The sequence below is a fragment of the Sarcophilus harrisii genome, chromosome 3 (genome assembly GCF_902635505.1).
Source record: "Sarcophilus harrisii chromosome 3, mSarHar1.11, whole genome shotgun sequence".
In the NCBI taxonomy this organism is placed as follows: Eukaryota; Metazoa; Chordata; class Mammalia; order Dasyuromorphia; family Dasyuridae; genus Sarcophilus; species Sarcophilus harrisii.
Window position 1 is genome coordinate 312322593 of NC_045428.1, and position 14215 is coordinate 312336807.

Here is a 14215-nt window from a genome sequence, read left to right on the forward strand (position 1 = left end):
TAAAAAGGCCAAGGTAGCCTACTGCATTTAAAACCATCTCCAGTTGTCCTGATCTGCATCTTGTCACTGGACCCACAAGGTTCTGGAGGAGAAAGTGAGGCCAGTGACTTTGCACAGCCCTCCCCCACTTAAATCCAATTCATTTGCATGTCACAGTATCAGAGTCCTGATTGTCACAGAACTCTTTAAGAATGAAGGAGGGAACAACCACAACTGATCGTTGGAGTCAAGTGGTGGAAATTACATAGGATTTAAATCAGAGAATGTGGATTTAAATTGCAAATAAATGAGTCACTTAAGATTTTGGAAAACTAGCTCAACTTTTCTGATCCTCAGTTTATTCCTCTGTAAAATAATGAATTTGAATTAAATGTTACTATGCTCTCCCTCTAGTTCAAAATCTATGATTCTGTGTATTATACTGCTTTGTGGAATCTCTTGAATTGATATTAACTTTCCATGTGTTTTACCAAATCCTTTTCTACTCAGATCCAATCATTCTATGGGACATGACTCTGCCTTTTCCCTGATCACAAGAATGTCCTGTTAATTTTTTTTTCTTAACAAATCTGTGATTTATTTTGAGAATTCCTGGTGAGGAAATTTCTAACAAGATACCATAGCGCCTTAGAGAATTGTCTGACCACTAAGAAGTTAGTGACTTGCCAATATATATGTTAGAAATGAGACTTGAGACCAGCCATCCTGACTCCAAGGAGGTTTTCTGTCAGGGACTTCATGATGTCTCTTGTTCTGTTTAGATTTTCTATACATTTAAGGGTATGTGTATGTGTGTGTGTGTGGGGGGGGGCGGTATTTTACCATGCCCTGGATTCTAGGACAATGAGTTGCAAAGTGAGGACCCAGTCCTCCTGGGAGGGCCTATGGAATGACCCCAAAAGGTGAGCCATCACTTGTAGAGTCAGAAGATGGTTCTCTTCCCATGCTTCCTATTATAATCATTGGACCTGTCTTCAATACAATTCCACTATTCCACTTTATCCCTTCCTGTGGGATAGGGTGGGGAGAGGTTACAAGACCCAAACTCTCCTTTTGTGTCCTAGAATAGTTAGTGAGCTATCTTTACCCAGCTACCAAAAGCTCTGTAGGTACTTAAGGAATATCCCACCTCAATTGTGAATACATCCAGCCATTCTGGAGAGCAATTTGGAACTATGCCCAAAAAGTTATCAAACTGTGCATACCCTTTGATCCAGCAGTGTCTCTACTGGGCTTACCCCAAAGAGATACTAAGAAAGGGAAAGGGACCTGTATGTGCCAAAATTTTTGTGGCAGCCCTGTTTGTAGTGGCTAGAAGCTGGAAAATGAATGGATGCCCATCAGTTGGAGAATGGTTGAGTAAATTGTGGTATATGAATGTTATGGAATATTATTGTTCTGTAAGAAATGACCAACAGGACGAATACAGAGAGGACTGGCAAGACTTACATGAACTGATGCTGAGCGAAATGAGCAGAACCAAGAAATCATTATATACCTCAACAGCGATACTGTATGAGGATGTATTCTGATGGAAGTGGATTTCTTCAACAAAGACAAGATCTAACTGAGTTTCAATTGATCAAGGATGGACAGAAGTAGCTACACCCAAAGAAAGAACACTAGGAAATGAATGTAAACTGCTTCCATTTTTGTTCTTCTTCCCAGGTTATTTATACCTTCTAAATCCAATTCTCCTTGAGCAACAAGAAAACTGTTCAGTTCTGCACACATATATTATATCCAAGATCCACTGCAATCTATTTAACATGTATAGGACTGCTTGCCATCTTTGGGGAGAGGGCAGAGGTAGGGAGGGGAAAAATTGGAACAGAAGTGAGTGCAAGGGATAATGTTGTAAAAAACTACCCTGGCATAGGTTCTGTCAATAAAAAGTTATTTAAAAAAAAAATTAATTAATTAAAAAAAAAAGGAATATCCCACCTCTACATCATCATCAATCATACCAACATCCCACTCTCAGAATGAAGTGGGAATAAGTTCTTCCCAGAAGAAGAACTCCCTAAATTAAATACCTACTCATGTAGCAGAAGTGATTTACTCAAGATCACAAGGTCACAAGTAATAAAATTGATATTTAAACCTAAATTCAATGTTCTTTCTACCATCTGAATGAAGGGAGATCTAATCCTTATATCTGGTTAGTGAGTTTTACCTAAGACAAACCAACTAGGTGAGAGAGTATTGGTTTTCTTTGAGGTACTCTCTATGTTGAAAGGGAATCTTTTCCTGTTCTAGCCTATGAAGCTCTCCTGATTTAATCTGTGTTCTTTGTTCTTTGGCAAAGCTAAGATGTGCTACACCTTGGGATCAATGAATAATCAAAATGTTCTCCAAGATCTTCTATCTATTCTACTATAATTGAGAAGGAAAAAGAAGATTCATGTAACCATGGGAGTAATTCCCCAAAATTCAGGTTCGTGGTAGAACAACAACAAAATCACAGAATCACACAATGCTATAGATAGAATCTTAGAGATCATCAATTGTTCAGTTCTTCCAGTGTGATGCAGAAACCTCTGAGGATACTTTAAACTTTCCCAAGGTCTGTTAGGTTATAGCTATTTTCATAATAATGCTGATATTTAAATTTCTAATACTGCAACTATGAATAGATATAACCCATATCTTGAGGGTCCTCAATAACTTTTTGAGAGTGTAAAGGGGTCCTGAGATCAAAAAATTTGAGGGTCACTATATTAGAGGCACATCTAATCTGTCCACTATACCCCTCCTATTTTAAAGATAAGAAAACTGAAGCCCTATCTCTTATCTCTGGCTTCTGTACCTTTACCCAGGTTGTCTCTCTAGATATCACTGTGTAAAGATCTTTTCCTATTTTTATCTTTCCTGTCCTTAAGGACATTTCTGTCAACTTAAATGCTAGATGCCCACCACTCTTGAAGTCTACCTTGATCTTTCCAGATAAAAGACTTTTCAACTTTTCTTAGAGCATTTTAGATCTCCTAAGAATTTAGAACTAGAAAGGGCCTAAAACGTCATCCAGTCCAATCTCTTTCATTTTGCCGATGAATAAATTAAGGCACAGAAATCTGGTATGTTCAAGTCAGGGCTCAAGATTCTATTTTCTATTCTTCCCAACTTCACTTTACTTTGTTGTATATTTATTTGTGTACACTCTTCAGTTCCATGGCTCCATTTGCCTCTCTTTAGACCTTAGGCCATTTCAGTTTCCCCCATTTAACTTACATGAACTGGGATAGCTGTCACTGAAGTCCTTCTTTAGCCCTGTAACCACCATACTCTCCAGCTCCATAATCCCTTGTCACTGTGAACCTCCTTTCTCTATACTTATTCTTCCCTGTATGATTATATCTTCTACTTTTTCCTCCTTCATGTGCCACAATTTACTTGTGGCCTCTTCTCTTTCCCAATTTCCTCAACAAAACCTGGTCTCAGAAAGAGATCTAAACCATAAGATCTAGAGATCTCAGAAGCCATGTAAAACTAACCCTCATCCTCCACTCCCTCCCCATTTTATAGTTGGAGAAATTGAAGTGCAGGGAAATGCCCAAAGTCACCCAAAGATTAGAAATATGAAATGGGAACTGAATTCAGGTTTTCTGATTTTAAGGTGAATGTCTGTCTTGCATGATACTTCTTCAGATCTGTTATCACTCACTGATAAATTTAAATCATCGTGATATCTCTTCCATGGGGTGTTACTACTTACACAGAATCTAATTTTATGAGACCTCATTAAAATACTTTCAGGCATAAGGATAAGGAATTTTTGTTTTGTTTTGTTGGATGAAAGAATAAGAAACATTTTTAGTGCTGTTGAAAACAAACCACATGGAAACGATTTTGAGTTTTTGCCTTACACCCCTCAAATTGTCAAAAACAACGAACAGAAACAGTGTTGCAGGAAAGTGAGAAGTTAGGCACATGAATACATTGTTGTTATATCTCTAAATTGGGTTAGTGGTTCTGAAAAACAACTTTGAATCATGTAACAAAAATCACTTAACTGTTTCTACCTTTTGATGCAGTTCTATATCCCAAGAGATTGTGGGAGAAAGTTCTTCTATATAACAAAATATTCATAGTTACAACTACTAGAACAAGGTGAGTGTCCATGGTTTGGGAAAATTGTGGGAAATGAATTCAATAGAATATAATTCTAGCTTAAGGAAAGAGAGCATACACTACTACGTCTGTATCCCAAAGAGATCATAGAAAAGGGAAATGGACCCACACGTGAAAATGTTTGTAGCAGCCCTTTTTGTAGTGGCAAGGAACTGGAAACTGAGTGGATGTTCATCAGCTAGGGAAGATGAGCAGTCAGATTTCAGAAAAGCTTGGAAAGACTTATATGAACTGATGCTGAGTGAAACATGCAGAACCAGAAAAACACTGCACACAGTAATAGCAAGATTATGTAATGATCACCTATGGTACGTACCTCTTCTCAGCAATGCAATGATCTAAGACAATTCCTGGAAAATGCCATCAACATCCAGAAAGAAAACTATAAAGACTTTATTTATATTTAAATTTGGATCAAAGAATAAGATTTTAATCTTTTTTGTTTGTATTTGTCATTTTCATTTTTTCCTTTTGGTCTGATTTTTCTTGCATAACATGACAAATATGGAAATATGTTTAAAAGGAGAACATGTATTTAACATATATCAGATGGCTTGCTGTCTTCGGGAGAGAGAGGCAAGGGGGAGAGGGAGAAAATTTTGAAACACAAAATTTTACAGAAATGAATGCTGAAAATTATCTTTATATGTTTCAATTAATTGCAATAAACCATCTTGATTTGAGAGAACAGAGGATGAAATATCCCTAATTTTAGTAGAATTATGAAATATTGCATGTATTGTGACATTCAATAAGTTATCAGTTAGTTTTGCTTATCTTTTTTCTTTGTTACAAGGGAATGTACAATGTGGGTGGGTGTATGGGGAAATGACTATAATGTAAAGAACAGCTAAAAAGCAGCTACAAAAATAGAAGGAAAAAAGGATCAAGTAGGCAGCTGCCCATATTCCCTCTCTCTCTCTATAGCCTTTTAAGGCTAGTCTTGCCTGAGATTTGGTCAGAATCTTTTTACAATGAAATTATTTCATACTTATGAAATCTTCCCAGTTCGTGTTAATTTAAACTTCAAAAGTATTTAGTGTTTCTTCTGCACCACTAACTTGTAAAGTGAAGATCCCTGGTTTAAGTTTTTGTTCAGTCAAAAGTATTCCTTGAAGAACGGTGTGATGTGATGAAAAAAAAATAGTAGATTTAGATTTAAAGAACCTGAATTCAAATCCTATTTTCAGTACTTTTATGATCTTGAAAAAGTGTCTTAACTAGTTTGGGCTTTAGTCCCCACCTCAATAAAATAAGGGGATTGGGCGAAATGATTTTTAAAGTCCTTTCTAGCTCTAGGCCCAGCTTCTTAAACTGTGGCTTACAACCTCATACAAGGATTTATAACTGAAAGTAGGGGTAATTAAGTCATGATTTATTGTTAGTAAATGTTTGATTTTCATAATTATATACCCAAGGTCATGAAAAAAATTTCTCAGCAAAAAGGGGGTCATGAGTAGAAAGAGTTTAAGCAGTCTTGCTCTAGAGAGAGATATACCATCTCCAATTGGGTAACTTTCTTGAACTCTTCTCTCTTCCAAACTTCCCATTAGTTTGCAAACTCTGTGATTCCTTGATTCTTCACTCACACTTACCATCTCCAATCTGTTGCCAAGTCCCATTGAGCCTTCTATGAATGAATTCTCTCCACTCACACAGCCTGAAGCAGGCCCTCCTCACCTCACTCCTAGACTATATCCTGCTGGTGATCTGCCTGTCCCATTCCAGCCTATCCTCCCCAAAGCAATCTTCCACCATCCAGGGTCTGTCTGTGTTACTCTCTACTCAACAAACTTTAGTGGCTCCCTCTCACCTTCATAACAACTACAAAATCTCCACATTTTAAAGCCTTTAATGATCTTGCCCCTTCTTTCCTTCCTTCTCAAATTACTTATACTTTGAGTTCCTCTATGATCTATCAATACTGATCTTAATGTTGTTTTTAGAACATGACACTCAACTGCTCAAATCTGCCTTTCCCATGCTTAGAATACTCTTCCTCTTCAAATCTTCTTTCTGGCTTCCCTGGCTTCTGTAAAGATTCAATTAAACCCTCCCTTCTGCAGAAGACCTTTCATAGATCCCTTCGCTGCTGAAATTATATCCAGTTTACCATTTATGCATATATATTCTGAAACTGACAGTTAATGATTTTTACTAAGCACCTTAACTTACTAGATCTCCCCTACTATCCAGAGGAGGCCGGACTGACCTGGGAAATTAGAATCAGCCAAGCAGGCTCCATTCCTTAAGCTGGGCACATCAGAAATTCCTTGCAGTATTCACATGGTGAATCTGGAACTCCCCCTGCTACTACCAGAAACAACTCAGACTGGCTCATGTTGACCCCCCAGCCCAGTGACCAAACCTGATAAAGCCAAAATCTGCCTTCTGAAAAATAGCCTAGTCCAGAAATAACCTGATATGTGATTACCTCCATTCCCTAGTCTGTGATTTTTATCTTGATAACCTGATCAGATCACTATGCAAGTACCACCCCCCCCCCCCCTTGTGATCTTTATAACCCCTGCTGCCTAGGCCCACCCCCAAACCCAGTGCTAACAGTGATTCCATGTGTACATGTCTGCTTTTTTAGGAGGAATAAGCCCACAGATACAACCTAACTCTTTTTTAGACTTAACTCTGGAAAAAAGTTGACAATACATATCCGTATACATACATACACACATACATGTATAACACTTGTATGCAGGTAACTGTTTGCATGCTGTCCCCCCACCCCTCATTTGATTGTGAGCTCCTCATGTCCAGGGATTGCTTTTGCCTTGATATGTATCTCTACAATTTAGCAGAGTATGGTGCATAATAGATAACATAGTGTTCATTGACCGACTGAAAGACAAAGAAAAAGCCACATACAAGAGAGTGTTCACTTTTTCATGTAAATATTTGGCAGTGATAATGTTTAATTGTAATGATTTCTTTTTTAATAAAGAAAATATGAAAAAGATCAAGGGATAGACTCTGATGACGGGTGCATTAGGATGGTTAGGCTCTCTAAGTGGTCAGAAACTCCTGGCCTTCTAACAGTAGGAAGTGATGGGGGTTAGGTGGACATTTCAGTTCTGCCCTTCTTCTGGATGCAAAGTTCACTGTACCTTCTTGAAGACTTGCTTGCATATGACACCTTGTACTCTCATTTCCTGGAAAGCAAATATGATGCATAAATGCCATTATTGTTATTGTTCCCATTTTACAACTGAGGCTCAGGAAATGAAGTGACATGCTTTCAGTTTTATGTAATTAAGTAATTAAATTGAGATTTCCACTTCCAAGACCAGTGCTTTTTCACATTATTTTTTTTAAACAAACAAACAAAGAATCCACAACTTTGTGGGCCTTGTGTTATATGCCTAGTGAGGTAAACCTTAGAAAACAAGGAGAAAAAAGCTTTTTTCTCTACCTGATGCAATCTCAGCTCTTTGCCCTCTGAAACTCAAGCTGTGCTAATTTTAGTTTGCATTACCCAGTAATCATTAATATGTCAGCTAGGGAGCCATACAACCTGGCCTCTGACACTGAACACACTTGGATTAACTAAAATTCCATTATAGAACACAAGTTTATGTATTTCAGAATACATAAAGAGAACATAATGAAGTTGAAAGTAGAGTTAATGTAATTTATCTATTGCCTGCCTGGGTTCCCTACTTTAAAGACAAAATGCTTGATTTCTCCCCATTTCATCCTGGCCATATACCTTGTGACAACTGCTATTGTGGGAAGAAAAAACAAAACAGAACAAAGGGCAGGTACTTAGCCTGGCTTCAGGAACATACCAGATGCAGTTCATTGCCTTCGATCCACTGTGTCCACCCTCGGCCTTCCTTCTCACCTTTCTGCACACACTGGAGTTTGTCACCTTCCCAGCTCACCTTGGTCTGCCAAACAAACACAATGAGTAAATGGGGGTGAATAGAGGACAGAGCTATACTATGGTTCAAGTGTCCCTTTTATCTACAACTAAAGTCAACTTCATTAAAGGATTCTATAGCAAGAACACAGTGGCCACTCTAATTGCCCTTCCTAATTAAAAAGTCTAAATCACCAAAAAAAAAAAAAAAAAAGGAAGTGCTCTAAAAATTTCATTTAAAAAAATTAGTATTAGCAATACGAAAAAAAAACCCCAAAACAAGTTCTTGCTGCTGGAGGTTGACCACCTGATGATATGCAAAAGCTGAGGAAATGGAAGTATCACAGAGGTCAGAGAAGAATTTCCAAACTTTAGTATTAGCATTAGCAGGAGGATGTGTATGTGTGAATAAACAGCCAATTAGTGTTAAGGCTATTTATATTTTTCCTGCATGGTTGCCAGAGTTCACCTTTAGTTGCTTTGTTTAGCATTCATTTAGTACCTAAGTGTAAGACACTGTTTTGGACACCAAAGGTCAATGGGGATTCAGACTCAAGAAGGGCAAATGCTTAAGTTACTTCCAGTCAAAGAAAGAAGCTAATATATGTTTATAAATACCTTTAAGGAATGAAGACTAAAGAGCAACAAGGAAACAACTCATTTAATAAATGACATAATAGGAAGTAACAATAAAATACCATGATAATTTAGAGTAAAAGAAGATCACTTCCAGTTTAAGGAACAGAGAAGACTTCATGGAGAAGGGGGCATTGTAGCTGGGACCTGAAGGAAGGACAGGATTTTGATAAGTGGAAAAGAGAGGGATGGGTATTTCACTGTCTACTGAAATGGCTACAAAATAAAAGGTACATTCAGGAAATGGTGAAAAGTCCACTTTGATTAGAGGGATGTAATGGAAGTAAGAGGTGTAATGGATAGAAAGCTGTGCCTGGAACCAGGAAGACTCATTTTAGTGAGTTCAAATCTGACCTCTGATATCTCCTAGCTGTATGATCCTGTTTGTCAAAGTTTTCTCATCTGTAAAATGAGCAGGAGAAGGAAATGGCAAATCACTCCAGTATATTTGAAAAGAAAACTCCACAAAGGTTCATGAAGAGCTGTACATGACTAGACAACAGCAACAACAGAAGTAAAAAAGAGATAAATTTGAGCAATGTTTGAGCAGCAGAGAATCTTCACATTTTCCCCTAAGAGTCTCATCTACCACCATCACCATCCCATTTTTTTTAAATGGGACTGCTAACATGATAACTTATGGAAGTGCTCCAGATACAGTTTGTTTAGATTTCAGAAAAGCTTTTAATAAAGTATTTTATACTGTTCTCGTGAATTGATCGACTGATGTGAGCTAGACAAGAATGAAATACTACAGTTAGATGGATTTGGAACTGTTTGAACAGCTGAACTCAAGAGTAGTTAATGGTTCAGTGTCAAACTGAATGACTGAATAAACATTCATGAAGCATTTACTATATGCCAAGTGGTATAGAGCTTGGGATACAAGTAGAAAAAGCCAGGTAGTTTCTGTTATATTCTCAAGGATTCATACTCTAATTGGGAAAGACAGCACATAAAAGAAAGTTCACTGGAAGGGCATATGGACAGGTCTAAACTCCTAAGGGCATCAGTGGATGCGACTTATCAGATCTCCTGAAGAGACTGGGATATGTGGGTGTGTGTGTGGTACCTTGGCTCTGATTAAAGCACAAGAAGGAAGGGAGGGAAGAAATCTGCTGTTTTGGAAAGAGGTAGATTCCCCTTTAAGTAAGATAGGATTCATTGTAGAAGATAATCCTTTGGGGTATATTGGAGTAAATAGCTAGAGAATTCCTTTCCAATTATAAAATATTGTATAAAATTTTTGGACTTGTTCAGTGTGAGAATTTATTTTGCTTGATTATGCATATTTAATATGAGAATATTTGAACGGGGATATTCTTTTGCATTTTTCTGATGGCTTAGGGTAAAAACAGGGCTAGGAAGAACTTTAAACTTTCACCCACTCTTACCCTCCCCCCAAAAACCCAAACCAGAGGTTATTGAACCAGTTTTAAATACACTGAACAGAAAAAAAAAGAAGTCTAAAAGAATGAATAGGACATTTTTGGAAAGTAAATATTGAACTTATTATATACTTAGGAAAAAAGCAAGCTCTACATAATAGTTACTGTTTCACATATAATCCTGTTTTTGTGTTCTAATATATATATATATATATATATATATATATATATATATATATATATGGGAATACTAATCTTATATGATATTTAAGTTCAAAATTAAATAAATTATTTAAAAAAAATTTTTTCTGCTTCCTAATTTTTAACCTTGGACAAAACAGCAAAGATAGTAAAAATACTATCCTATTTCCTCTAATTTTTGTTGTGTTGTTTTTCAGTCATGTTCATCCCTTTTTGGCCCAGTTTGGGGTTTTCTTGGTAAAGATACTGGTATGGTTTTCCATTTCCTTCTCCAATTCATTTTTCAGATGAAGAAACTGAGACAAGCAGGGTTAAGTGACCTGCCTAGGGTCACACAGCTAGTAAGTTTCTGAAGCTAGATTTTAATTTATGAGGATGAATCTTTTTGATTCCAAGCCCAGTGTTCTATCTCTTGAACCACTGTTAAAGATTGCTATTGACAAATGGGGTAAACATTATGAAAATGCTAGTTAATTATTATTAAGTGATTAATACATTCTTCATCTAGTCCTTAATAGTAATCAGATCACTAAATTTGTCCATATTGCCTCTAACTTTAAAAAGTTCTTAATGAGATATCCATGCTACATAGGAACAGATTGGTTAAATAAGCAGAAACAGGTAGAATGCAGTATTGTAATCAAGTAAAATTTACACAGGAGTTTAATCTTATAAAGTTTTAGTAATAGTAATAGTAATTAATAGTAATAGTCATAAATTAGGTAATTAGGGATAAGTGTTGAGCAAGAGAAATGGCCTGAATTCAAATGACTCGTACATTTGAGTCAACCTCAAACCTCAAGTCAGAGGATCATGGATTTAGAGGTGTAAGGGATCTAGAAGGCATAGAGTTCAATCATTCCATTTTACATATGAGGAAACTGAAACAAAGAGAAATTAACTGACTTGCCCAGGCTCACACAAATAGTATGTATGTGAAATGGCATTTGAACTCACATTTTGCTGATTCTAAGTCCAGTGTCCTATTTTCTACATCAAGCAATTCTGCTTTTATTTGGGGAAATGTTGGGGAGAAGGAAAAAAAATTACATAGAAGAAGATGTTCTGAGTAGTCTAAAAACATTCCTAGATCCCCCAAGTTGGAAGAAACCCAAGCCCTTTAATTTTTTTTTAAGCAGTTTAGATGTTACAGTTCCTCTCCATGCTGGACTTTCCTGACTTTCTCATGTTCCATGAGCTACCTTCATTTCCTCCCTTCTGTTAGAATGTAAGCTCTTTGAGGGCAGGTACTGAGTTACTTTTGGCTTGTGTTTGCCTTCCTAGTGTTTAGCAGAGTGCCTGGCACATAGTAATTGCTTAACAAATGCTTGTTGACATGAAAGGCTAGCAGGTACACCTGCTACTAGGTTTTAGGAATCAGGACAGGGAAGATATTAGAATCCAGAGACCCTAAATTGTGGCTCATTTCTGTGAGGTAGAAGTAGTTGAAAATCAGATCGTGAATGTCAGAAGGGGCAGCACAAGTTTTCCTAGAGGATGGGTGCTTTAGAAAAGAAATTGGTTATAATGGGGTAGAGGCTGTACAAAAAGAATAGCAGCTAATGTCATTCCTTAAAAAGTAGTTTGATTAGGGAAGAAGTTTCAGGGGAAAAAGTTCTTTTTTTTTCTTTCTCTCCTTAATCCTTTCTCTCTGTCACAAAGAAAATCTTTTCTTTTCTAGTTAGCCTTACATAGAATACAATGACTCACATATATAATTTAAGGGAAGGTTCCTTAATTCTACAGTGACAACTTGGGCCAAGTGTGGCCCCTGTGTGGGGCCTTGTTCCACACCGACCAAAATTATTCTAGTTCAAAATTAGTCTGAGCTCATAAATATCCCTGAAAGAGTTAAGAGAGACATTACCAGTCATTCTCATTTTCAGGTAACATCTTATGTTACCCAAGTTCCTTAGTAATATGGGAATAACTTTGAGCCTTAGATATACACCAGGGGAAAAAAAATTAGGTGAACAGGCGGTGAATCTGAGGCCTGAAGAAGCCCCTGGTCATTAACTCTTTAAGAGGCAACAGTAGGGTGAGACAGAATAGAAAGGGTATCAAAATGGGAGTCAGGAAATTGGATTCTAATCATTGGCCTTATCAATGAAGAATTAGCTTGATAATGTTTCAAAAGTCACATCTCATTTGTAAAATGAGGGGCTCTCTAAGGTTCTTTCCAATTCTGATATGTGATTATTATATCCCCTCATTCCCTACTTCCCAATCTTCCCCTATGCCCCATAACTAGTTTTTTCTTCCTACTCCCCATTTGCCTGCCTTGAATCTGTTTTGGGTGCTTAATAAATACCTGTGGACTGAATAGAGTTCAAGTTTGAGTCAGCTTAGCAACAGACTTTCTAGGAAAGGAATTTTTTGTGTTATGGACCCCTTGAGCAATCTGATGAAACCTATGGATCCCTGTTCAGATAATGTTTTTAATGCATAAGAAAAGAACATAGGAGACTATAAAAGAAACCAATTACAAAGAAATATAGTTTTTAAAATATGTGTATACATGTATATATGTACATACATGTATTTATTACATGAAGGGGAATAATGTATATATAGTTTACATATATTGTTCAGTTATGTCAATCAGATTCTTTGTGACCTCATTTGAGGGTTTTCTTGGCAAAAATACTGGATTGTTTTGCCATTTCCTTCTCCAGTTCATTTTGCAGATAAGGAAACTGAGGCAGACAAGATTAAGTGACTTGAATAGAGTTATACTGCTAGTAAGTGTTTGAGGTCAGATTTGAACTCAGGAGGAAAAGTCTTCTTGATTTCAAGTCCAAAGTTCAATCTACTGCACCACCTGCCTGTTTATATTTACACACACACACACAAACACACACACATAACATGGACACACACACACACACAAACAAGCTCATGGTCCCCAGATTAGGAACCCTTGTTCTAGAGGATCATATGACTAAGCTCAGGAAGGAACAAGAGCAGACTTCTACAAGAGTCCCTTCATTTTATAGATGAGAAAGGTAAGACTCAGGCAAGGGAAGTGAATTTCTAAGTGGGAGAGATGAGATTTGAACCCATATCCTTTGATATCAAAACCAGCATTCTTTTTACCATGCCATGCTATCTTTCATTTATAAGAAAGAGAAAAATTTGAAAAATAGATATCTGGAGTTCATTGTCTACCTGAACCCTCGCTACATTTAGACCATCAAGTATGATAAAATAAAAGAGCACTGAGTTTGAAATCAAAGGACCTGGATTATAGTCCTAACTCTGCCACTTTATCCCTACATTATTTCTTTTGTAGACAGTCATAGATCAGGCCCTCAACACTTCTTGCCTGGCTGATAGTCTCATCATTGTTATCCCTGCATCCAGTTTTCTTTCTTCTCCAATAATTCTTTCATGCAGCTGCCAAAATTATATCTTCCAAAAATAGAGATATGACATTAATCTTAAACTTAAAATCTTTAATGATTTTCTATGGCTTCTACAATAAAATATAAACTCCTCAGCCTGACATTTAAAGCCCTCCACAAACTGGTTTAAGCTTAGCTTTTCTGACTTATTTGACATCACTCCCCTTCATGCATTATATGCTTCAGCCAAAACAACTTACTATAGCCATTCTCCAAATTTTCATTCCCATCTGTCATGTCTGTGCCATCTTACAAAATGTCTCTCACTTTGGAAATTCCTCATCTCCACCTTTTAAAGTCCCCAGCTTCCCTCAAAGGTCAGTTCAGGTACTAAGTTCTATGAACATTCTCCTTTCCTCCTTCTCTTTTCTCCCTTCTTCCTTCTCTCCTTTTTGCTCCCTTCAAAACTTTTTTTTCTAGATTTCTCCCTTTCTTTTCACCTCCCTCCTTTCACTGTTTTTCTTTCTTTCTCTTCCTGTCTTTTCTCCCTTTTTTCTTCCTTGTCCTTCCTTCTCTTCTGCTCTCCTTCCTTCCCTTTTTTCCCTTTATCACCTCTCCTTTTTTTCTCTTCCTTCCTTCCT

At 37.0% G+C, this 14215-nt stretch overlaps 1 protein-coding gene across 1 annotated transcript in view; it reads right to left on the reverse strand.

Moving 5' to 3' along the window:
- Window positions 1–7020: 7020 nt before the first annotated feature.
- The window catches only part of RBP1 (retinol binding protein 1), a 36685-nt gene continuing 29490 nt past the window's right edge, over window positions 7021–14215 (reverse strand). Inside the window, exons 3-4 of the mRNA XM_031959822.1 lie at window positions 7932–8033; window positions 7021–7295 (exon numbers count right to left, since the gene is read on the reverse strand). Of these exons, the coding sequence (XP_031815682.1) occupies window positions 7242–7295; window positions 7932–8033 (156 nt within the window). The 3' untranslated portion in view covers window positions 7021–7241. The remainder of the gene's footprint in view (window positions 7296–7931; window positions 8034–14215) is intronic.